Source organism: Marmota marmota, unplaced genomic scaffold, assembly GCF_001458135.2.
Source record: "Marmota marmota marmota unplaced genomic scaffold, marMar, whole genome shotgun sequence".
NCBI lineage: Eukaryota > Metazoa > Chordata > Mammalia > Rodentia > Sciuridae > Marmota > Marmota marmota.
The window spans coordinates 14,669,911-14,694,933 of NW_026000241.1; the positions used below are offsets into that span (position 1 = coordinate 14,669,911).

Below are 25,023 nucleotides of genomic sequence, written 5' to 3' on the forward strand. Positions count from 1 at the left end.
CCGGGTGATCCCGGCAGGCGGGGGTCAGGGAGGGAGTGGAGGGATGAGCGAGGAGTGAGGCTTGGTGAGTCACGGACCCCGGGAGGGAGGAGGAGGGATTGTGTCGTACGCTCACCTGTTTGTCAGTCACCCTCACACTCAGAGGCCACCGCCGTGAGTCACGGGGCGCAGCTAAACCGGCCACCCGCGGGCACACGTAGGTCCTCTCCCACGCACTTCTACTCCCTCCTCTGCACGTACTTCCTCTCCGTCCTCAGTTTCCCCTCCCCGGGGGCCTTTTCCCCGTCACGCACTGTTGAGATGCCCACACCACAGCAACAGCCATACACTTAGTCACTCCTGTTCCCGGCACAGTCACACAGCCATAGCCCACATTCCTGACACCAGAGCGTCCTCCCCAGCTCTCTCACTGCCCACCCAACACCTCCACTCAGAAGTCACACAGTCCTCTGAAGCGTAACTCATCACCCCACGCCCCCAAATCCTCCATAGCCCTGCCCTCTTATATCTCCGCATCCCAAAGTCATCAGGCCCACCCCCCTTTCTCCTCTGTTCTTGTACTGTCACCTCACCTGGCCCTGGCTTCTCTGTCCAACAGGTCACACCCCCTCTAGTCCCGTTGCTGAGCCATCTTTTAAGAATGCAAATCTGGTATTGTCACTCCCTACTTAAACCCTTCAGTGGCTTCCTGTGCCCTCAGGCTAAAGCCTGCCCTGTAGCCCTGGCTCTGCTGTCTCTTAAGCTGCCCCTCCTCCACTCACCTTTTTGGCTGTTCCTGCTCCAGATCCTCACCCATACTATACCCACTCTCTTGAAGAACTCTCCCTACATCCATTTTCCAGAGAAATTTGCCTTCACCCCCTCTTTTCCCTGTGATTCTTTCCCTGCATGGCCCTTTCACCCTCTCCATTCCATCACCCCACACTGATTGTCCCCATCCTCCAGCTCACACTTCTAGAGGACAACATTTGTTGTAAATCTTGCCCCCTGTATGACCAAACACCTACCCCAGTACTTGACTCATTATGGGAGCTCAGTAAATATTTGTGGAATGAATGAATGAATGAATGAATGAATGAATGAATGGAGTTAAGGAGGCCTTGGCTTAGGTGGAGGAAGCTGTCACTGTCAGGTGTAATTCCCTCCTGCAGAAGCAAGTGCCTTAAGTAGCCAGCGAACGTTTGGCACCTACCCAGTGCCAAGCCCTAGAGGCTAGGCCTAGGAACTGTCCCCTCCCCCAGATGACTTTCAGAGGGATGGGTGGGGGAGGGGTGTGCCCATGCTTCCTGTCTGCTGTCTCTGGGCTGTCCAGGCAGTTTGTTTCACTAGGGACCAGAGGTGCTCTTAGGTGCTTTTCCCCTGTCCTAGGAAGTAATTCTTGGGGGTTGGGGTCATGTGACCCCAGGTGTTTGGGGGTGGGGGTAGCTGGCCAAGGCCTTCAGTTCTGAGGTTAAAGGACACATTCTTCAGATTCCTGGAGGGGTTTGGAGGCGACTAAAGGTGCCCCCTCCCTAATACCAGCTCTGGCTCGGAGCTGGGGCACTGATGGGACTGCTGAGGTGGACAGAGGAGTTGATGGGACTTTTTAGAGGTCTTGAAATGTCCTTCCCCAAACAGCCCTGGGTTGCTTGGTGCCAAGAGTGAGGTGGCCTTCCTTGGATTCACATAGTGCAACCTGAGTGTGTAGTTGTGGCCTGTAGGCTTGGGAGACATTCTCCTAGGCTGCCAGTGCCTGTGTGTGGTGGCTGGAGGGCTGCCTGATTCTCAGGGCCCAGTCAGATCCCGGAAGAAGCCTGGTTCTCTTTGATTCAGGGCCTGTCTCCCGGGGCTCCTTGGGGGTGTGGTATTTCTGTCTGAGCCAGCTCCCTGGGAATTTCTTTTCCTTCCTCCAGGACCCCAGGAGGGGGTTGTGCTCACCCTGGGAACAGTGCCACGGTCAGGATCTTGATTCCTGGGGAGCTGCAGAGGGCCCCTCCCCCACCCTCTGACTCACTGTCTGACACTTTTCTTGGACTCTTTCACTATCTTTCATTCCTTTTTCTGACTTGGCTTCTCCTTGTTTGTGGCTCAGTCTTTCCATCTCATCTCCTGCCTCTGCCTCTCAGCTTCTGAATCCCCAGGTGGGACGGAGGAACTGAGATCCAGGAGCTCTTCCCCACCTCCCCAAGGGAATATCAGGGAGGAGATGATTCTCATTTCATTCCAGGTCTGCAGATCCTGCAAGGGGCTCATCACTCTTGCCTGCAGTGTGATTGTAACCTCCCTATGACTCTTTTCCTATCTGCAGCCTTGGAGGCTAGAACCCCCTCACCTTAAATCCTTCTATGGACATTCCTGATGGCAGAGCCCTGGTATCTGGCCTGAGCTGCTTCCTTGACATCTCTTCATCTGTTTACTCTTGGGGAACAGGGGGCCTCCTGTTATGCCTGTGTTGGCACCACCTGCAGTTAGACCTTCCCTCTTCAGTCTTTAGGGCCACCTTTAAGTGTCATTCTTGCTTGAATCCTCTGGCACTGGCCAGAGGAGGAACATGTGGCCCTCTCCTAAATTAACTGCCAGGAGCCAAAGGTCACATTGAAAATTTGTGTACTTATAATCTGTTTCTAGGTCGATTCCTGATACCATGGGAGCTATCTTGGTCAGTTTGGACTTCTATAACAAAAATGGCATAGGCTGGGTGGCTTAGACAAAAGAAGTTACTTCTTCTGTTTCTGAAAGTGGGTAGGTGCAAGTTCAGGGTGTCAATCTGATGAGGAGGGTTCCTTTTCTGATATGCAGATGCACTGTGTCTTACTGTGTCCTCACATGGTAGAGAAAGAGGTCATCTCTGTGTTTCTTATAAAGGCATTATTTCCATTCATGACCTTATCTCCCAAAGGCCTTTAAGCACCATCACTTGGGATTTGACTTCCAACACAGGAATTTTGGTAGGACACAAATATTTGGTCTACAGCATGACTTAGAGAGGCAGGAGGAAAGAGTAGGGGACTCTGGAGGTCCCTTTGGAGATAACTTCTGAAAGAGAATGAGGTTGGGTTGTTCCAGTTTGTGCAAAGGCCGGGAGATGGGCAAGGGTATGGTCGGTAGGGGAAATGCAGGTTCAGCTGGAGTACAGAGAAGAGCCATAGGGAGACTGCAGGATGAGGCTGGAGGCCAAGCAGTGGCCAGCTCTGCTTCAGCCTCTTAACTGATCCTAAGGTCAAGCTTCCCCAGGGGGAGCTACAGACAGAGTGGTGCTATGCAATGGAATGGCAGGTGGATCTTTGGTTTTACAGGGTCATTCTGGCTGCAGAGTAATGGTTGGTGGAGAGAGCAGGAGCAGAAGCAGGGGACATATGTAGTAGTAATGGGGACTGGGAGGTGATAAGGGTAATAAACTTTATTTATTTTAAGTGCTAGGAATTGAACCCAAGGCTTGAGCATCCTAGGCAAGTGCTGTACAGCTGAGCTACACCCTCAGCCCAGACTTTTTAAAATTGATGGTGACCTACATAGAATGCATGCAGTGTACACATTCCACATGTACAGCTAGATGAATTTTTAGTTTTTAGGCACCCCTATCACTACCAACCAGAGCACAACAGAGAACATTTCTAGACCTCACAGGAAATCCCCTCATGACTCTCCCCAGTGTGTGCCCCTCCCTCCCCCTGGAACCACTATTCTGACTTGTGTAATCACTGATGAGTTTTGCCTTTTCTTGAACTTCATGATCAGGATTTTGTTTCTGGTTTCTTCGTCTCAGTGTAATATCTGAGATTCATCTGTGTTGTGTGTATCCAGGAGCTCATTCTTTTTTCCACACATTTACTGAAACACTTATCATTGTCCAAGAACATGACTTGTATCGATTCCTGTAAACCTTCTAACCCTATGAGGTTTTAAGACAAAAGAGTCGGAGGCCCAGAAATGTTAAGGAACTTGTCCAGGATTACCCAGCCAATTAATATCCAAGGTAGGGTTCAAAGGCAGGCAGTCTGGTTCTGGAGCCAGGGTTTTTAATACAATGCTGGGTGGCCTCCAGGATGCCTACTGAGTCTGTGCCTGACTTTGTGTGGAGTACGTGAATGTGTATGTGAACTTCAGGACCCAGGGCCTGGACGTAGATGAAGGGAGAGGGAGGAAGGAGTTGAGGATGGCTGCAGGTTTCTGGCTTGAGCAACTGGGTGGGTGGCAGTGCTGTTACTAAGATAGGGAACACAGGAAGAGGAACAGATGGTGTTGGGGGTGGGGGACAGAGACCAGGGTTCAATTTGGGGCCTGTGGAATTGTATGTTTCCTGGGGAAGGCCAGGCATAGAGAGTGGGCAATTGGTGGTGGTGAGGAGGGGGACGCCGTCCTCAGACCAGGCACGTGATTAAGGAGGCATTCAGCACCCTATAGATGGCACCTGGAATTTGGGGGAAAGGATGGTGTCTCCCCACAGGGGCAGGAGGTGTGGGTGCTGTTTGTTCATGTGTGTGCTTCTGTGTCTGAATATCTGTGGTCTCTGTGTGTGTGCATGTGTGTGCCTGGCTCTGGATTATGAGTTCCCCCATCTCCTGAGAGAGCCTGCAGGTCAGCTGGGAGCTGGGTTGTTTTTGTTTGTGGTTTGACCCTGGGAAGGGGGGTGCCAAGCCTAAGAAACTACCCCCGGAAACACCTGTGTATCCTCTTCCCCCAGGCCCAGGGTGGGGGGCTAGCCAGGGAGAGAAATTTTCTTGCTTCTCTCATGCCTGCTTGACAGAGGCTGTCCCTGGGATGGATTTTATCCAGTTAATTGGTTCACAGCACATTCCCTAGGTTCAGGGACTCGGGAGAGGCTTGGGATAAGGAAAGTGGTGTTTGGAAAGGACACCTGAGTAGAAGAGACCAAGACAGCTTTCTGGTTGGTTTTTCCTGTTCTTTCGTTTCCTGTGATGGCTGTGGGGGTGGGGTTCCCTAGCCCTAGGGCCTCAGCTTTGTTTCCCCTTCCTCCTGGCCGCCTCCTGGGGACCCAGCCCTGAGTGCCATAGGACCTGGCCACAGATACAAGGTAGCCGTGAGCAGCCCTGGAATTGAACCCTCTGGGGGTTCCTCAGGCAGAGGGGCTACACTTGGCATTTAGGGCAGAGAGCCCCAGCCCTCTCCACTTCTGAGGCCAGGCTGGCTGTGGCGTCTCTGGTTGCATTCCACCGAGGGTTGAGGTCTCAGTGGGGAAGCACAGTGTGTCCTGGGGTGCCGCACCTCAGAAGCTAAAGGGGAATAGTAGTTTCCATGGGAGGTTCATTCAGACAGTTTAAAATATTGGAGTAGAAGGCAAGACATAGGTGGAGTTTAAGATCAAATGAAGGTTCCCTGTCACATTAAGCCTGCAGGCAGGGGACTTCTCTCCTGCGGGATGGGGGTTTCTGAGGGAAAGTCTGAGAAGTTCCATCACTGGAAGGGAGGGGCTCAGGAAAGTCCTCCGCGTGGGAATGGGGGCCATCAAAGCCAGCTTTTCCCAGAGTGCCTGACCCTGGAAGGAGGGCCTGGGGCTGCCTGTGTGCAGGCTGGTAGGAGTGGGGGTGTGCTGGAGAAGAGGAAGCAGTACCACCTTCTGAGGGCCCTGTGGGCTGTGGCGTGTGGCTGGGTTTCACACACAAAGGTGCACAGACGGGAGCCCCCATGAGTCACCCCTGCAATGAGTCAGCCCCCGTGACTCCTGTCCAGGAATGGTACAGCCGAAGTCCATCAGTCCATCTGTTGGTCTGTCTGCTGGTTGCCCTTGCTGGTGTGGATGTTGTGTGTAGGTGGGTTGTAGAAGGTGGTGGGGAAGATGCCAGGCGGTTTCCCCAGAAGGCTTTGAGCAAAGGTTGTGGGAGTTCAAAGGCATCAGGATATGGATTTGTTTGGAGGAAGAAGTGCTGTGTCTTGTGCTGGGGGTAGGGGGGCCTCCTGGAGACTGCTCCTGTACCTAGAGCTTCTGGCTTGGACAGGAGGGCCAAGACCTAGCTCTGGGACACTTGGAGCAGCAATAGGAGGAATAGTGATCGTGTCTGAGAGCCTGCCTTCTGGAACCCTCTGCCAGGGCTTGCTGTTACCACCTGCCTGACACTTAACTTTCTCATTCCCATTCCAGGCCACGTGTCGCCAGCCCCTAGAGCACCTCTGCAACCATGACTGGGCTGCTGAAGAAGAGGAAGTTTGACCAGCTGGAGGAGGACTCCTCCTCGTTCTGCTCCTCCACCTCCTCTGACTGCGTCTCTCGTTCCTGCTCCCCAAGCTCTTCGGTCTCAGATGAAGAGAGCCCCTGGGGTCAGATGCCCCTACCTGAAAGGGACTTCTGTGGCTCCCAAAGTTTTACCCGTGAGTCCTCTCTTCCCTGGGAACCCCACTCTACTTTTTCTTCCTTCCTGAAAGGTGAATTGGGAGGTCAGGTTTCCAGGGCTGTAGCTCCCTCACTTGGCTTCCTATGGCATCCACTTCAGGGGCTAGCTTGATTCACCTTTGACCTTGGGAGTAGTGACATCCAGGATGCAGCTCCTTGGAGTGGCCCTGGGGGCCTTCCCACTGAGCCCCTCCCTTCTGTTCCAGGTTCGTTTCTCCAGCATGCACCCTGCCTGCCCTTCCTACAAACCCAGCTGCTGGAGTTCCACACCCCACACATCTCTGCCGCAGGGCCTGTCAGGCCAGTCCCTCTCTTGTCAAAATGCTGTTTGCCTTTGCCTGAACACACTGCAAGAGGGTTTTTTCCAGGTTATTTTCCAAGTTGTGTAATTCTGATTCCAAATTGATAAAGAGGACTGGGGATGTAGCTCAGTGGTAAGAACATTTGCCTACTGTGCACAAGCTCTGGGTTCAGTCCCTGGCACTGAATTAAAAAAACAAAAACGAATCCAGCTTTCTAACTGATTATCTTAGAGCATTGTTTCTCAAGCTTGTTTTTCACTATTGCTCCTTCTACCTCCAAGGAATCTTTTAAGACAATTTTTTTCCTAATCACCGCCTCATGAAATTTTAATAGCACAGATATATGCTGCGTGTGTGTGTGTGTGTGTGCACTGTACACTGTGATTTTTAGCACATAGTCTCTAACAGTACAAAGTCTTTTAAAATTAATGTATTAGCTTGAAATATGGAATTGCCAATATTTGGTTTATGAAAATAATAGACCAATATATGTATTGAATGTATCAATATGTAGCTTAGGGATCAATATACAATCAGTAACTTAAAAAGGGAAGGACTTTCTAAGCCTGTTGCAAAACAGACACTTTGAAGGAAAAAAATCAATATGTGGGGCTGGGGATGTGGCTCAAGCGGTAGCGAGCTCGCCTGGCATGCGTACAGCCCGGGTTCGATCCTCAGCACCACATACAAACAAAGATGTTGTGTCTGCCAATAACTAAAAAAAAAATAAATAAATATTAAAAAAAATCAATATGTATTTTTGACTACATAAACCTTAAAAAATTGGTTTGTGTGGACTGGGGCTGTAGTTTTAGTGGTAGAGCACCTGCCTAGCACGCACAAGTCTGGGTTATTCAATCCCTGCACTGCCAAAACAACAACAACAAAATTACATGAAGTGCCATACCAAAGGGATGACTAAAATATTTGCACAGAGAGGTTGAATAGATGATCATTATCTCCAATTTCATACATAAAGAGTTCCTACAAATCAATATAAAATTGTAAAAGGGACAGGTAGATGACTGATAGTAATGGAAAGACATTCAACCCTATGAATACTGTCACTTGGACTGGTAAATGACTTCGAGCCAATGTTGACATGGATGTTTGTTCAGTTTTACCAGCTCCAATCCCAGCCAGGCTGGCTCCTAAATTCAGGTCCTCTTTTTTTTTTTAAGGAGGGAGAGAGGGGATGCGTGGGGAGAGACAGTTCTTTGCACTCTTCCTCGAGGTGATACTGCACTTCAGTGAACTAATCCCCGCCCCTTCCCTGCCTGTCTTCCAGCTCGGTCCATTTTGAAGCGGGCTCCTCGGGAGCGCCCATGCCGTGTCGCCTTCACTGGCATCACTGTCTTCTACTTCCCACGGTGCCAGGGCTTCACCAGTGTGCCCAGCCGTGGTGGCTGTACTCTGGGCATGGCCCCTCGCCACAGCGCCTGCCGCCACTTCTCCTTGTGTGAGTTTACACAGGAACAAGCCCGGGCCCAGCGTGAGAAACTGCGCCAGCGTTTGAAAGAGGAGAAGCTGGAGATGCTGCGTTGGAAGGTAGGGAGACCTGTCCTCATGGCCCGTGCACTCCAGCTGCTCCTGGAATCCTAGCGCTGGGTGCCAGTTTGCATGTCCTATGTGGGCAAATAGGTCTATGGGCTCTGTGATTGGCCTAATCAGACCAGATTATCTGCAGACACAGGGAAAGGATGGCGGGTCCAGGTGGACTGAGGGCCTGGTGTCTGACCTTAACAGGGAGGAGGATGTGGAGTTTATGTTGTTGGGGAGTGGTGGTGGTGTATGTGTAATAGGAGAGGGAATTTTGTCCCTGATCTGGGGATTGGTAGGACATCTCTGCAAGATGCCCTAAGGGCAGTGTTCTTGCTTGTTCTCAACACCATACCCACAGTGCCTAGCACACAGTAAGCGCTTTGGGCATTTGTTAAATGTTCATTCAACGTTTGTTAAGTGTTCGTGCCTCTCACATTTCCTCTCCCATGGATGCAGCTTTCGGCCTCTGGAGTACCTGAGGGGGAGGCAGGCCTGCCACTTACAGTGGATGCCATCAATGATGCCTCTGTGGAAGAAGACTTGGCAGTGGCTGTGGCAGGCGGCCGGTTGGAAGAAGTGAACTTCCTACAACCCCACCCAGCTCGGCGGCGGCGTGCTCTGCTGCGGGCTTCGGGTGTGCGAAGGATCGACCGCGAGGAGAAGCGGGAACTGAAGGCGCTGCGCCAATCCCGTGAGGACTGTGGCTGTCGCTGCGATAGGGTCTGTGACCCTGAGACCTGCAGCTGCAGCTTGGCGGGTATCAAGTGCCAGGTATGGTTGCTGGATAGGGCTGGGCTGGGGAGGTTGAGCCTGGGGGTTCTTGCACTCCACAGAATTCTCACTTGTGCCTCCACTTTCTTTGCAGATGGACCACACAGGGTTCCCCTGTGGCTGCTGTAAGGAGGGCTGTGAGAACCCCAACGGCCGTGTGGAATTTAATCAGGCGCGTGTGCAGACCCATTTCATCCACACGCTCACACGCCTGCAGCTGGAGCAGGGGGCTGAGAGCCTTGGAGAGCTGGAGGCCCCTGCACAGGGCAGCCCAGCCAACCCTGGCGAGCAGGACATGGTGTCCTCTTTCCCGTTGGCCAACCCCCCAGCAAGCAGTGAGCTGGGAGACAATAGCTGCAGCAGTGACATGACCGATTCTTCCACGACATCTTCCTCATCAGGTGCTAGTGAGGCCCCAGACCACCCCACCCATCCAGGCCTGCCTGGTCCTGGCTTCCAGCCAAGCATGGATGATGACAGCCTGGCGCGGATCCTGAGTTTCAGTGACTCTGACCTTGGTGGGGAGGAGGAGGAAGAGGAAGGGGGTGTGGGGAACCTGGACAACCTCAGCTGCTTTTACCCAACTGACATCTTTACTGGTGACCCTGGTGGCCTGGCCAGCTGGACCCACAACTACTCTGGCACTAGCTTTGTGCCGGGTATCCTGGATGAGAATGCCAACCTGGATGCTAGCTGCTTCCTAAATGGTGGCTTTGAAGGGTTGAGAGAAAGTAGCCTCCCTGGCACCTCGGTGCCGCCCAGTGTGGACATTCACCAGAGCAACTCAGTGGACCTCAGCCTGTCTTCCTGCGACTCCTTCGAGCTACTCCAGTCTCTGCCAGATTACAGTCTGGGGCCTCACTATACCTCCCAGAAGGCGCCTGGCAGCCTGGACAACCTCGAGGCATCCCACGGCCCCTTGCCTGGCCTCTCTCCACCGGGGGATGGCAGCACTTGCTTCTTGGAGTCCCTCATGGGCTTGTCTGAACCAGTTGCTGACGCCTTGGCCCCCTTCATCGACAGCCAGTTTGAGGACACTGCCCCGGCCTCTCTGGTAGAGCCTGTGCAGGTTTGAGGTACTAGGGTACCTTTCCCCTGCCCCAAGAGCCCTGTTGCTGCTTTTTGGTGATTTGGGGGCTCCCCAAGGTCTGTATGTAACAAGTTTCCTATTGGCTGGCTCAGCCACAGGTATGTGGGCACTCCTGGTTTCCACGAAACACTCTGAATTTATTTATTTATTAACTTTTGTATGCTGAAGAGAGGGGGAGGGGCTTCCCCCTTTCAGCGGCCTGGCCCCCCACACCCACACAGTGCTCTTCCACCTCCACAGCGTGTGCCAGGAAGAGAAGACATGGCTCTCCTGGAGCTTCGCAGACCTCTTTTCAGTCTCTGTATGATATTCCTTAGCCCAAGGACAGTGGAACGGGGCTAATCAGCCTCTTCAGGCTTCTCACGCCACTCTGAGCCCTAGACCTATGGGGTGGCTAGATCCTCTGGACTGTGAAGACTGTAATTTATTTCCATAATTTATTTGGAGACTGAAGCAGCTTTAGCTGTGCCTCTTTGGCTGGTAGGTAGTGCTGGGGGCAGGGTCCCTTTTGTCCTGCATCCTGTCCTGCCTGGGCTTTGGTGTATACCAGGTGTGGATGCAAGCCCTGTGATCTCCTGTTAGTTGCCTGGTTTGGGATGGCTGTGTAAGCAGGTGCTGGGCTGGCCAGCTGTGACCAAAACCCCCTTATGCCTGCCCTACCCAGCCCCTTTGCTTCCTGCCCTCCGATCGACTTTCTCCCCTCTGTTCCCAGCCCGTAATGTAGGAGGGGGAGACTAGATGCCCGGAAAGGGCAAAGGACTTGCCTTGGTATGAACACCACCCTGCAGGGCTTTGGGGCACTGCACTCCATCCCAGCCCACCATGTACCCCAAGGCCAGTTGCTAAGGGGTGGCTCCTTAGGGCTTTTATGCCCTTTGTTTGCTGATGTTGAATTATGAATTTTGAATTTTACATTAACTTTTATATTGTCCCTCAGTGTCAGAACTATAATTTATTCATTTCTCTGTGTGTCTGTGCCAAGAAAGCTAGGCTCTGGGCCTGCCCCTTTGCCTAGGCAGCCTTGCCAGCCTGTGCTGTGGGAACACATTGTACCTGAGCTGACAGGTACCAATAAAGAGGCTCTATTTTTAACAGTGTGGTCTGCATTATTGGGATGGGGAGCTGGGGTATACCTCCAGGAGGCAGTGGAGAGGGAGTGGGTGGCCTTGGAGGGCAGTGTGGACATTGGGGCCGTGTTGGGTAGGTGGGGTGCACATAGCACACTGGGCCTCCTTCCAGGCAGGACAGTCGGGCTTGGAGGCAGGAAGCCAGCTGAGAGGCTGGCTGGGCAGATGGTGCACTTTTCCTTTTGAATTAACCCACTCCTCCCCAGTGGTCATTTGGGGTAGCAGTGGGGAGCAGCAGCAGGATACTCTTCTGGAATGGGGCTGTCTACTTTGGGTAAGTGAAAGCACTGAGCTAGGGCCTGGCCCAGAAGGTTAAGTCACCCACCACCAGGTTGGAACAGGCATTGAAATGTGGCTGGTGGAGGCCTGGCCTGGAGATGGGCTCAGCAGCTGTGGCACCAGAAGCTGCAGAGCTTCATCCATCTGCACCAACCAGACCTGTCTGACCTGTCCCCAGCAGCTGAAGTAGGCTGTGGGCCAAAGGAGCAGGCTGCACCCTGCCCCAGGGAGCCTTTGGAGGCATTTCACCCTCTCCCTTACAGATGGTAATGATTTGTACAGGTGCTGGGAGGGGGACCCACCAAAAGACCCTTTTTGTGGTCTAACCCTCTGCCTCTTGGTCTGCGCTGGGTGCACTCATGAGCATGACCCAATACGACAGGTTTGAATCCCAGCTTTTCTATTACCTAGTGAGGTGACTTATGCAAATTAGGTGCTCTGTACCTGGGTGTCCTCAGTACTGTGCAAATAACATTGCTCCTTTCATTAGCTTGTTAAGTTCATATATGCAAAACACTTGGAGGAGTGCCTGCAGCATGCAAGCCTGTGTTTGCAATTTCATTTTGTTTTTATGTTTTTGTCTTTATATGTTCCCCTCTTTTTTTGCCAGTCCCATCATCCCTTGGGTGTCTGTCTCTTCTGGACATGCATGGGCATGACCACATAATAATGGCCATTAGAAGAATCGTGGCTTGGAGTCTGGCCTGTCGTGGGGCAGCATGTCCTTGTAACCAGTTTAGCCAGAGACAGCCCAGCCCTTAGGCTTCCCAGGATACAGCACCATGGTACATTCAGTTGTTCTGCTTCCTCACCCTTCAGTGTTGTCTGCAGATGCTTTTGCAGATTGCTTCAGCATGCATGATCCTAAATCCTGGTCTTTCCATGGGCTCTGAAGCATTTCTGACTATCCAGGGTTCTGGTGGCAGCCCTCAGCATCTCCTGCCTAGAAGCCCCTAAACGCTCCTGCTCCACAGATTCAACTCATGCTGGACTGAGGCTTGCCCATTCCCTTCTAGGGCCACAGTGTTAGATCTTGAGGTTTTTTTATTTGTTTATTTTTGAGATAAATGAAGATAACTTGTGTTTTATAGCCACAAAAAAGTATGGTTAATGCACACTCCTTTCATAAATAATTCTCCAGACAGACCTGCCTCTCAAACTTGTCCCAACAAAACTGGGTTGTAAAGCAGGCACAGGAAAAGGGACAGGAGGGTTTTCCTAAAGGAAAGATGGCAGTAACCCGGAGAGGGCATTCCAGAGCACCAACTCACCAAGAGGTCCTGCACGTGATCAGTACTACATTAGAAAAAGAAGGTTTGACAGCCATCAAGGACAACTGACACTTTCCTAAAAGGGACCCTTATCTGCTCACTGTTCCCAACCTTAGTCATTAGACAACTTCTCTTGAAAATTCTACCCCTCTGCTTCCTGGATGTTTCTTTAAATCAATTATATGGGCTGTTTTCCTCTCTTAGAGGTGGTCTACTCCACGTGTCTGGAGCATTACTTTCATTTCACTAAATAAACCCTTTATATTTTTCTAAAACAAAATATATCGATATGCTTAATAGTTAGACCCATCCTATGCAACAATTTTCATGAATTCTTGAGTTCATTGTGCTAGTGACTCTTCTGTTATATAAACACATAGTTATTAAACTGAGGGCTGGTGTGTAGCTCAGTGCTAGACCACTTGCCTATCATGAGTGAGGCCCTGGGTTCCATCCCAGCACTACAGAAATAAATACATTCATTCATTAAACTTCAATATTGGCTACATACATCATTGGCAGAGAGTTGTACTAAGATTTTGGAAACATCTAGTCTAATTTCTTGCACTAAAGGGGGACACTGAGAACCAGAGAGGGGAGGGGTTTGGGGAGGTCACATGGGAGACCTTAGGCCTCCTGAATTCCAGTTCAGAGTTCCTTCCCCTGAGGCTGGACTGTCCCATTATTGCCATCCTGAAAAACAGGAAGAGTGGTATCGGGAGCCCAGCAAAGGTGACCTCCGTCACCCTCTTGCTAGTTACAATTCCATTATTCATCTGAATAGGGGCCACTGCATTTGCCCTCTTGGGCATTAAAAGGGTTCCTGGGGGATGCATTAGATGGCAACATCTTTTACAAATGCTAAAGTGGGTATTATTTTTTTTCTTGGAATGTATTTTCCTATTTCAGGCAAGAATAATCAGATTTGTCCCAAATTGGTGAGGATCAGCAGATGCTTGCTGAAGACTTGGGGAGGGGGTAGGGACAGAATGCATGTGACAGGGTGGGACAATAGCCCTTGCAGACCTGCAGACCCTCTCACCCAGGTTTCAACTCTGGAGGAGGACTTCTGTACCTGAGTCTCCTGTCTGGGTCCATTGCCCAGAGTATCCTGGGCCCATTCCCGGTGGAGACTCACTGGGTAGCATGACAGGGAGGAACAGTGCTTCTTTAGCTCCAGGATGCTGGGAACCAGACAGAAGTGGGGAGGCATTTAAAAATAGCTACAGGAGCTGGACACAGTGGTGCATGCCTGTAATCCCAGTAACTCAGGAGGCTGAGGCAGGAGGATCATAAGTTCCAGGTCAGTCTCAGCAACTTAGCAAGACCCTGTCTCAAAAATTGAAAAGGGTTGGTGATGTAGCTCAATGGTAAAGTGCTTCTGAATTCCATCCCCATTACAAAAAATGCGGTGAGGGAGTGGATATCTGCCCTCTCAAGAGTCTAGTATTAAAGTAGGGCCTATTATAAAGTGCCCAGTGAACAAAAGCTAAGCCAATCGATGTCTTTCTTCCCTATAGCAAAATTACTCTTTGGACCTTAAAAATGAAAAGCTTTGAGTTGGATGTCTTGGCGCATGCCTGTAATCCCAGTGGCTTGGGAGGCTGAGGAAGGAGGATCACAAGTTCAAAGCCAGCCTCAGCAACTTAGTGAAGCTCTGTGAGACCCTGTCTCAAAATAAAAAATAAGGACAAAGGATGTGACTCAGTGGTTAATTACCTCTGGGTTCAATCTCTAGTACAAAAAAAAAAAAAAAAAGGTAAAGCTTTGGGTTGCCTTTCAGGTCCATTGAGACATGATTCCAAATAAACCACATTCATAATAGAAATAGGGAAGAATATGTTATTTTCTGAATTTCTTCTCCAATAACCCACTTCCCACCCCCTCCAGGAAACTGCTCAAGGTTTACGGTTTCCATTGGCCCAGAGTCCCTCCGACCACAGCTAGATCCTCAGCGACCCTTGGGCTTTCCCCAAAATCTCCTCTCTGATCTTGGGGTAGTTGGGGTGCTCCATGAGTACCTGTACCAAGAGAGAATGGGTATGCAGCATCAGGCAGGGGTCCTGGCCACTACCCCTCCCTGCCAATGTCGGTGGCTTACACTGTGGCAGACTTCAATGGCTTCCACAAATTTCTTGTCCTTCAAGTAGTTGAAAGCAAGTTTGAAACCTGCACAGGACACCAAGGAGAACACAGAGGGTGGCAACCTCATGACCCCAGGACCCCTTCCCCCAATATCGAGGGAACAGGCCTTGAGTTCTGGGGTCAGGTTGGGGGTCCTGTGATGCCCTCCCTCCCACACCAGCTCATGTGCATCCTGGCTGCTGCCTTACCAATGGTGGGGTTGGCATGATGACTATACTTCCAGGCCAGCTCGTAGTTGGTGGCTGCGTCCTTGTAGGACTGTTCCTTCTCCATGATGAAGCCCATATACTCATAGGCCTTGCAGCAGGACTGCAGGGAAAATAGGTCAGCGCCTCTGTGGAGGGAAACCAGCGCCCAAGTGTAGTGTGGGTGTGGGACCAGGAGGGGGCGATGGAGGGAGGTGAGCTGCATTAACTCCAGCCTGCACAGGGACCCCAAGGGTATCCTCAGCTTTGCAAGGGGTTAGCTGTATGCCCTCCTCACTGCCTCTCCAACGCTGGAGAAGCCCTCTTGTCCCATTATTAGTTGGGGACAGGCATGCACCACTGTGTCCATGGGTTAGTGATGTGCTTGGATCCAGCAAACCTCTCCAGCCCTGACTGCACTTCTGCACCCCCTTGACCCCACCAACAGCTTCCTTCTCTCTCTCTCTCTCTCTCTCTCTCTCTCTCATTTCATGTTTTTTCCTCCTCTGGGAATAGTCTGACCCCCTGCACCTCCTGCCTGGCCTTGTCACTGGTGTTGCTAATTCCAATCCTGGTTTGTTGCCCACATGCCCCTCTCCACCTGTTTTTTCCCATCCAGTTCCTTCTCAGCATCTCCTCTGTCCCTGAAGCCTGGGCATGGCTCACAGCGCTCCTTGCAGTTCCTGGACCCCTGCTTCCCCGCCCGGCCTCCCTGCTCAGAGCGCCTCCTCGCCTTGTTGTACTGTATGCAGCGCCGCAGTAGCTCCGAGGCCAGGTCGTATTTGCCGCCTTGGCAGTAGATGTCCGCCAGCAGGAGCCAGCTCTCCTCCAGGTCCTCGGCCTCGGCCAGCGACCAAGCGACCTTGGCCAGGCGCTTCAGCTGGGTACGTGCCTTGGGAATCTGCTTCAGTAACATGTAGGCTTGCGACATGGCCAGCAGGGCAGGGGTGTTGTCCTTCTGCACATGGGGTGGGAAGTGGCCATCAGCGCACCTTGGCCCTTGTCCTCTGCCCCGCAGCCCGCTGGTTCCCCCAAGCTAGCGCACCTCCGCCTGTGCCATCTCGATGAAGGTACCAAGTGCCACCTCCACGTTCGCCTTCTCCCTGGTGGCCATCAGGCAAAGGCTCTGTAGGAGCCTCAGCTGGGTCTGGTCAAAGGCAGAGTGAGGGTAGAACTCGCGCAGCAGCTTCTCTGCCGTGCGCACCCCGTGCTGCTCCAATTCCTTCCTGTTGGTGGAGCTGCAGGCAATGGGACTCAGGCGGGCGGCCTACCTTGTAGCCCATTGGCTCCCTCCGCCTTCTCCAGCCTCTCACCCCAGCCCCCACCACCCCCACCCCCATCCTTACTTGCTTTCAGTCATCAGGTTCTCAAAAGCCTCTCCACCCACAAGCTCGTTGTCTGGGTTCAGACAGATCTGCACCATATAGTAAGTGGCATACGGGCCCCAAGTGCTGTCCTTCCGAGCTTTGTTTAGGAACTTCAAGGCTTCGTTGGGCTGCCCTACGTGCCTGTAGAGGCAGAATCAGGGAAACTGAGAATCTGGGAGACTGAGACCCAGAGAGTGCACTAATACACCGGAGCCACAGAGCTTGCATAGCAGGGGCTGTGTCTCTGGCTCTCTGTCCTGGAGGCTGAATTCCTGCTCCCCTGAAACTGAGCAAGATCTCTGGTGTCTGCTAGCATACAGGGAAGGTCTCTAGCATACAGCCCCACCTCAACACGCCCCACCAACTAACCAAGAGTAGATGCCTTTGCAGTAGTTGAACCCTGGTTCCAAAGGTACCCGACTGGATATCTTCTTGGATGATTCAAAGAAGGCAGGTGCCTCTTCAAGTTTGCCACTTCTTCGTAGCAGATCAATTAATTTATTCAATACCGAAAAATTGTCTAAAATAAGAGAGCAGAAAATTCTAGGCTGTGGTGGCCAACAGCTGTATCAGGCAGGAGTGCTTTGGCCTGGGAGGGCGAGCAGGCTGAGGTGCAGGGCATTTAAGAGGAGCCAGTAGACACTGCCCATCTGGTTTACAGTGTTGAGTGAATAATAATAATAATTATGCTTAATAATGGTAATAAAATATAGCTGGGTGTGGTGGTGTACACCTGTAATCCCAGTGACTCAGGAGGCTGAGGCAGGAGGATAACAAGTTTGAGGCCAGCCGCGGCAATTTAGTGAGACCCTTAGCTATTTAGTGAGACCTTGTGGATATACCTCTGGTAAAGTGTTCCTGGGTTCAATCCTCAGTACTAAAATAAATAAATAAATAGTGTAATAAAAATCAGGTACAGTGGTGCATACCTGTAATCCCAGCTAATGGAGAGGCTAAGGCAGAAGGATTGCAGGTTTGAGGCTAACCTGGGTAACTTGGCAAGACCCTGTCTTAAAATAAAAATAAAAAAGGCAAGGGGAGTAGCTCAGTGGTATAGTGCCCCTGGGTTCAATCTCCAGTAACACACACACACACACACACACACACACACACACATACACAGCAGCTAACTATTGTACCTGACACTATATTTACCCATATATTACCTACAGGATATAGTCAGTACTCTTATTGTCCTTATTTTATAGATGAGGACACTGAGCACAGAGAGGTAATTTGCAAAAAGTTACATGCTAGTAAGTGTTGGACCAGGATTCAGACTCCTGTCCACTTGGACTTGCTGGGCCTGCTCAGAGTCTGGCTTACACCTCAGGTTTGGGCCCTTCTCCAGAGAGAAGGGGATTTTATGTTGTAGTGAGTGGGAATGGGAGGATTTTTAGTCCCCACTAAGTGGTTGTGAACTCAGAAAGGGACTGTGTTGAACACCAATGGCTGTGATTTGGGGATAGACAGGCTGTCCTGGGTTCAGTGCCAAGTGCCTGGGACCAGGAACTGGCCCCTTGGACTCGGGAAGGGCCGGCACGTTCCACTGGGTCTTTATCAGTTTCCTGCCTCTCTGGGAACAATCAGAGAGGAAGGGGCTTCCTCTGCCTGGGCAGGAAGGAGGGGAGCAGCCGCCCTGTTTGGGAGGGCAGCACTTGCTAGGTGGGAACTGATGCAGGCTTTCTCAGTGGAAGGGATTACCTGGCGCTTTCTCCAGGACTTGTTGGTATAGATTGATGGCCTCTTCATATTTCTGTTTTCTAAACATCAGGTCAGCCATCATCTATCAGAAAACATTCAAGGCTCTGAAATTCCTGAGAGCAGCTCTATGGGGGGAGGCAGGGATATTGGGGAATGTTGGGAGTGGTAAGGAGGGAAGGTAGAGAGAGACTTCCAAGGCAGCCTCTTAGGCCCTGGGAGAAGCAGCCACTGCCTACAGCCCTCAGGCCCGGACCGGAAGGTGAGGATTGCAGAAGGTTCCTTCCTCTGCTCTGCAGGGGTTTGGCCTCTGCCCCTGGGGTTCTGGAGGAGGTCCAGGTGATAGGGAGGAGAGAGGCAGAACTGGGAGAGCTATTCCACACACTTCCTGAAGCCCCCAGACTCTGTCCCACCCTTGCCTTCACCTACAGAGGGTGTGGTTTCCTGGCCTTGAGAGAGCCTCACCCCTTCCCCTTAGACTGGCTAGGAGGCTGCTGCCCCCTGCCGGCCAGCCCCACTCTCCCATGGAAAGGTAGAGTGCAGCACGAGTTTTCTCTTGCCCCAAAGCCCCTCAGAGGTGGGCCAGAGAGGCATCTGAGCTTATGGAGCAAGGAAACAGCCACCCACATCTCCTCGCAGGGTCCCTGGGAGGGTGGGGAAGGGTCCCCAGGGCCTCCTACCACAGAGGCGCTCTCCTGGGTCTTCTCCGTCTGCAGGAGGGTGGTGCAGTGCTGCTCACACAGGTCCAGGTGTCCCTGGAGCAGGTAGAGGTGTGCCAGCTCCAACAGTACCTGCAACAAGGTTGGGTACAATAAACTGTATACTATATATATTTTATATATATATAAAATAACAAGGAACACTGTGGGAAACCCTGAGGTCGTCTTTGAAAGCTCTTTCCCCCACCCTTTCTATCAGCTCTGTCTTCTGAGCATGTCCCAAATCCTCTGGGGTGATGTCTCTGGCCCTCTCCTTCTCCCATCCAGCACTCCAGCCATGGCATTGGTTTTACTCACTACACTGTAAGAGTTGGGGCCTGGCTACTCATCTGTCAGCTTCAGCTCCAAACTCATGCATCTGGGGAGCCCTCTGTGCCCTAGGTACCCTTCCTCTGCATCCCCATAGTGTCTGCATCCACATGCAGGTGCATATTACAGCTGTCTCATCATCTGTTCCCATTTCCTGACAGTAATCTGTGGGTAGTGACCACATCTTGATCCACCTTCTCCAAGCCTAGGACAGCACCTGGCATATATTAGGTACCTGTTAACTGAGCGAATATTAACTGAATGAATGGATCTCTTACTAAGCTCTGTATCTATTCTTAGCTTTTTTCTTTTCTTTATTTCTTTTCTTTCTTTCTTTTTTTTTTTTTTTTGATACTGGGGATGGAACCAGGGGTGTTCTACCACTGAGCTACATCCCTAGTCTTATTTTTTTATTTTGAGACGGGTCTTGCTAAATTGCTTAGGACCTTGCTAAGTTGCTCAGGCTGGTCTCACACTTATGATCCTCCTGCCTCAGCCTTCTGAGTTGCAGGTATTGTAGTCATGCACTATACCTGGTTTGTATCTATTCTTAGTGTGAACTCCAGCCACTGTGACTTCATCTAGAACTAAACCCTCTCATGACCCTAAAACCAATTGGAAGTTTAGCCTGGGCTTCATGCCCAAGCAACACTGGCATCCACAACTCTCATCATCTCCCTGTCTCCAACAGAGGCTGGAAAATGTCACTCTAACATGACTTTTAGTAATAGCTTCCCCAGTCCAGCTTTGCTCCAAGAGTTGCAGCTGGGGAGGGCCCAGGTTGACTGGAGCAGTTGCCTCATCCCAGAGGCTGTGGCTGGCTGGGCTCTCACTCCCTTTGCACGGCAGCTCTTCAGAGAAGAAACCAGCCTCTGCACCTGGTCAATGATCTCAGCATGGCATGCTGCCCTGACAGAAGAAGCAAGGTCTTGTTTTGGGGCCACTCACTTTATTGTCAATGGGTGAGTAGGAGAGGGCATCCTTATAAGAACGCACTGCCTTGGCATATTCCTTCTCTGCCAAGTAGTGCTCCCCAAACTGGATACAGATGAAGGCTGCCATTTGCTTCTGGGAGGGGATCATTTCTGGTTGCTCCAGTGGAATCCGCTTCAGTATCCGAGACTGGAGGTCCAAGGCCTTGGGAAACCAATAGTCAGGATCAGAAACTCAGAGCCCCAGTGTGCCAGTTCACAGAAAGTCCCAAGTCCTTATTTCAGAGCTAGCAATGTTAGGTAGGGCATCTCAAATATGCTTAGACTGTTAGAGCTAATAAATTCAGCAAAGTAGCAGGTTACAAAATAAACATACAAAAATAAATAGCTTTCCTATAATAATGAATCTGCTGACAAAGAAATCAAGAAAACAATTCCAAAAAGAAAGAAAGAAAGAAAGAAAAAGAAAAAACTAGGAATAAGCCTTACCAAGGAAGTGGAAGACCCATAATAAAATGGTACAGCACTAAAGAAAAAATTGAAGAAGACCTTAGAAGATGGAAAGACTTCCTATGTTCATGGATAGGCAGAATTAATTAATATTGTTAAAATGGCCATATTACCAAAAGCAATCTAATATTCAATGTAATCTCCATCAAAATACCAATGACATTCTTCACAGAACTACAAAAACCAGTCCTAAAATAAAAAATGCAGAATAATCAAAGCAATTCTAAGCCAAAAAAAGCAATGCTGGAGGTATCACAATACCTGACTACAGAGCTATAGTAACAAAAACTGCATGGTACTGGTACAAAAACAGACACATAGACCAATGGTACAGAATAGAAGACACACAGACAAATCCACACATCTGCAGCTATCTGATCCTTGACAGAGGTGTCAAAAACACATTGGAGAAAAAGCAGTCTTTTAAACAAATGGTGCAGGGAAAACTGGTTATCCATATGTAGAAGAATAAAACTAGACCCTTATCTCTTATCTAGCACAAAAATCAACTCCAAATGGAGGAAAGACCTTGAAATTAGACCAGAAACTATTCAACTTCTAAAAGAAAACATAGGGTCAATACTCCAACATATAGGCCCAGGCAATAACTTTCTCAATATCACCCCTAAAACTCAGGAAATAATGCCAAGAGTTAATAAATGGGAATGGCATCAAATTAAAAAGCTTCTGCACAGCAAAGGAAAACAATCAGGAATGTGAAGAGGGAACTTACAAGATGGGAGAAAATCTTTGCTAGTTACCCTCTGACAGAAGATTAATATTTAGAATATAAAAATAACTCAAAAAAACTTTACACCAAAAATCAATCCAATTAATAAATGGGCAAATGAATTAAACAGATGATTCTCAAAAGAAGAAATACAAATGACCATCAAATACATGAAAAAACATTCAATATCATTAGCAATTAGGGAAATGAAAATCAAAACTACACTGAGATTTCATCACACATCAGTCAGAATGGCGGTCATCAAAAATACAAATAATAATAAATGCTGGAGAAGATGTGGAGAAAATGGAACACTTTTACACTGCTGGAGGGATTTTAAATTAGTACAACCATTAAGGAAATCAGTATGGAGGGTCCCAAAAAGACTAGGCATGGAATCACCATATGACTCAGCTATCCCACTCCTCGGTATTTATCCTGAAGAATTAAAGTCATCTTACTACAGTGACACATGCAGACCCATGTTTATAGCAGCACAATTCAAAATAGCTGAACTATTGCAACAGACTAGGTGTCCATCAATGGATAAATGGATAAAGAGAATGTGGTATATATACATAATGGAGTTTTATTCAGTCATAAAGAAAAATAAAATTATATCATTTGCAGGACAATGGGTGGAACTAGAGACCATTAGGTGAAGTGAAATAAGTAAAACTCAGAAGGTCAACAGTTGTATGTTTTCTCTCCTATGCAGAAGCTAGAGAATAAAAAGGAAAAGAAAGGTGGGGTCAGAGCTCATGGAAATCAGAGAGACCAGTAAAGGAAAGGGACCAAAGGGTAGGAGATGGGAAGGGAGGGGGGGAAATCCTAAGGAGTGATATTGGCTAAATTATATTATAATTTAATTTTCTTCTAGAAGAAAATGTAGGGTCAATACTCCAACATATAGGATATGTTGTGTACGTGTATGAATATGTAATAAAATATATGATATAATGTGTACATGTATGAATATGTAATAAAAATCCCATCATTATGCACAGCTATAGCACACAAATTAAAAATGTGAAAAAAAGTTAAAAATTGCCATTATTCTTGGAAACAGTTACCACCTTACCTTTGGCCTTCCCTAGCCCAGCCCAGAGCATGATCACTGGGGAAATAAATGGAAGGTGAAGGTCAGAGGTGAAGCCCAGCCTCTCTTGAGAAAGAGGTCTGAGGCCTCCCAGATCTGCAGCCCTATCCTTCCTCCTTCTGTAGCAACTATTGGGAAATGGCAGAGAAAGAGCTTGAGTGTTCAGGGTTAATTACCTTGTTCAAAGTATCTACCACATCTTCTTTTTTATAGTTCTTGTAAACTTTTGCCAGCAGAAGCAAGCACTTAACATCATTCATCATGGATGGGAAGTCTTTGGCTGTGAAAAGAAAACTCAAATGAGTGCTCAGCGGTCCGTGGGAAGCTGGATTGGTGGTTGGAAGCCCAGGCAATGTGGGGAAGGACCAGGGGGCAGTATGCCTGCTCCACATATTTAGGGTGGGTTAGAATGCCGCCTCACCAAAGTCACGTCCCAGTGCCTGTTTCAAAACTTTTTCTGCTTTGTTGAACTTCTTTAGCTTCATGAGCAGTTCAGCCAGATCACAGCACAGAAAGTCCTGCCCACTAATCTTCTGGGCAGCCTCATAATAATTAATTGCCTTAGAGCAAACAGGAAATGAAGGCCTCAGGCCTCATTCTGCACTGGAGTGCCTGACACTACATACCGCTTGGTGGCCACCACATCCCATTCGTGTGCCCCTCCAGAATGCAGAAGCCTAAGAGGCAAAGGGCCTCCCAGCTGGCACAGGGCTCAGGCCTCAGCTGGAGCAGGCATGGGCTGTGGTGGGTGTCACTGACATCTCCCCTTATGTATCTTATCCCAAAGGGACACTGTGGGAGCAGGGAGCTGGGATGGGGGCTCAACCATCCTCCTCCAATCCAGAGCCCTCCACTCATGCATCCTCCCCTCCCCTCGCTGTTGGGAGGCCCATCCTGCGCCACCCCAGACCAGTCTGACCTTGGCATACTGGTGGGTCTTCACATAAGCTTGCCCAATCCTGCTGACCAGGGAGGCGTCGTGCGGGTTCTTCCTATAGGCCTCGTCATAGACCTCTAGGGCCTTTTCAGGCTGGTGGGGGAAGTAACCGGGAGTCTTATCTCTTCTCTCCAACTGGAGAAGTGAGACTGGGGGGCTATTTGGCAAGGCTGTGGGGTCCCTCACTCACTTCCTGAATATTCATGAAAGCATCACCAAGAAGCAGGCTGGTGCGGGGGCCGGGCAGATGTTCACAGAGTTCCCTGCAGGAATAACCAAAAGCTTCTCTCAGGTCTGTGCATCCCTCACAGTCCTGAAGCCATCTCCTATTCTTTGCTGCTGATTCCGGCTGATGCTCATTCATCAGCCAATAGTTACTGAGAATCCACCTGTGCACGAGGCACTGCGCTAGCTACCTTAGTCAGGCTCTCCTTGCCTTGTAGAAGTTTTTAGTCTTGTCTCTCTCTCCTTTCTGTCTCCCAATCTCTCTCTGTCTCTATCTTTGTGTGCCTGTGGTCTGTCTGTCTCTCTCTCTGTGCTGGGGATAGAACCCAGGGCCTAGCACATGCTTGGCAAAGCACTCTACCACTGAACTACATCTCCAGCCCCACAATGCTCTTTCTAAAACTCTCATCTGGGGCTGGGGAGGTAGCTCAGTTGGTAGAGTGCTTTCCTTACAGGCACAAGGCTCTGGGTTTGATCCCCAGCACCGCCAAAATAAATAAGTAAATAAAATAAGACTCTCATCTGACCAGACAGCCTCTTGTTGATTCATTTCCCACTGCTGGGATGGTGAGAAAGGAGCCTGCTTAGCTTGGGGGTACACGAACCCCCGACTGCTGGATGTCTCCCTCCAACCCCTCAGCATTCCTCTCACCCACCACCCACCCCACACTCCTGAAATTGCCTAGAGTAATTTTTTTTTTTTTTCTGAAGAAAAGTACTGGGAAGGAAGGTACCTCTGAGGTCCTGCCATCAAGTCATAAAGAGACAGAGGTTTGGGGCTCTCCATCCTCAACCACTCCACACTAGTCACATCCAAGTCACTGTATATATTCTCAGGGACAGGCAGAACCAGGGGTCAGGGAGGAAGTATCCCATGGTTCCTTCTGTGTCTGCTCTAGCATCCAGGCCCACAGTTTCCCACCAGAATGTGAACCATGCAAGGGTGCAGGGGGTGGGGAGGCAAGCAGGGCTAAGGGCCTATCAGTTCTGTGTCCTAGAACTCATCCACAGTCAGGGCTTACTGACCTGAGGGAAATTCCATATTTTGGCCAATGCACTCCAAGAACACACTCTGGAGATCCAGGTTGAAGGAAACACCCCGAGATACCATCAGAGGAGAATCTGTCACTATGCTGCTGCTGGGACTCACCGGTAGCATCCAATGTAGAGGCGGATGTCTTTGCGGATATGCAGGTAGATGCTGGCCATCTTCTCCTTGGCTTCCATGTAGCAGGGCTGCTTGGGCGTGACGTTCCTCAGCATACTCAATGCCATGTCCACATTGCCCTTGCTTAGGGCCAAGTCCACGTTGGCAATGGTGATGCGGATCTCCTCTGATGTACCACTGAATTCATTAATGGCATCTTGCATGACTTTGGTGGCCTCATGCTAAAACATGGGAACCAAAATAGACAGAGCCTCCATTTGGTGTCATCCACTACAGGTGGCCTGAC

The 25,023-nt window shown here is 50.0% G+C and overlaps 2 protein-coding genes across 4 annotated transcripts in view; one reads left to right on the forward strand and one right to left on the reverse strand.

Moving 5' to 3' along the window:
* The window catches only part of Csrnp1 (cysteine and serine rich nuclear protein 1), a 12,557-nt gene extending 1,432 nt beyond the window's left edge, over positions 1 to 11,125 (forward strand). The window contains exons 2-5 of the mRNA XM_015489467.2: positions 6,080 to 6,306; positions 7,919 to 8,178; positions 8,629 to 8,943; positions 9,038 to 11,125. Coding sequence (XP_015344953.1) covers positions 6,117 to 6,306; positions 7,919 to 8,178; positions 8,629 to 8,943; positions 9,038 to 10,018 — 1,746 coding nt within the window. The 5' untranslated portion in view covers positions 6,080 to 6,116 and the 3' untranslated portion in view covers positions 10,019 to 11,125. The remainder of the gene's footprint in view (positions 1 to 6,079; positions 6,307 to 7,918; positions 8,179 to 8,628; positions 8,944 to 9,037) is intronic.
* A 3,413-nt stretch (positions 11,126 to 14,538) lies between these two features.
* The window catches only part of Ttc21a (tetratricopeptide repeat domain 21A), a 34,462-nt gene continuing 23,977 nt past the window's right edge, over positions 14,539 to 25,023 (reverse strand). For 2 of the 3 annotated variants that reach the window (XM_015489474.2, XM_048794883.1), the window contains 15 exons: positions 24,720 to 24,958; positions 23,535 to 23,607; positions 23,327 to 23,437; positions 22,829 to 22,967; positions 22,584 to 22,687; positions 20,085 to 20,273; positions 18,789 to 18,899; positions 18,112 to 18,193; positions 16,777 to 16,927; positions 16,387 to 16,548; positions 16,086 to 16,278; positions 15,774 to 15,998; positions 15,044 to 15,164; positions 14,812 to 14,879; positions 14,539 to 14,731 (listed from right to left, as the gene is read on the reverse strand). In XM_015489474.2, coding sequence (XP_015344960.1) covers positions 14,654 to 14,731; positions 14,812 to 14,879; positions 15,044 to 15,164; positions 15,774 to 15,998; positions 16,086 to 16,278; positions 16,387 to 16,548; positions 16,777 to 16,927; positions 18,112 to 18,193; positions 18,789 to 18,899; positions 20,085 to 20,273; positions 22,584 to 22,687; positions 22,829 to 22,967; positions 23,327 to 23,437; positions 23,535 to 23,607; positions 24,720 to 24,958 — 2,046 coding nt within the window. In that variant the 3' untranslated portion in view covers positions 14,539 to 14,653. Of the gene's footprint in view, positions 14,732 to 14,811; positions 14,880 to 15,043; positions 15,165 to 15,773; positions 15,999 to 16,085; positions 16,279 to 16,386; positions 16,549 to 16,776; positions 16,928 to 18,111; positions 18,194 to 18,788; positions 18,900 to 20,084; positions 20,274 to 22,583; positions 22,688 to 22,828; positions 22,968 to 23,326; positions 23,438 to 23,534; positions 23,608 to 24,719; positions 24,959 to 25,023 lie in introns of those variants that run through there. The other variant, XM_048794884.1, reaches the window with a different exon arrangement.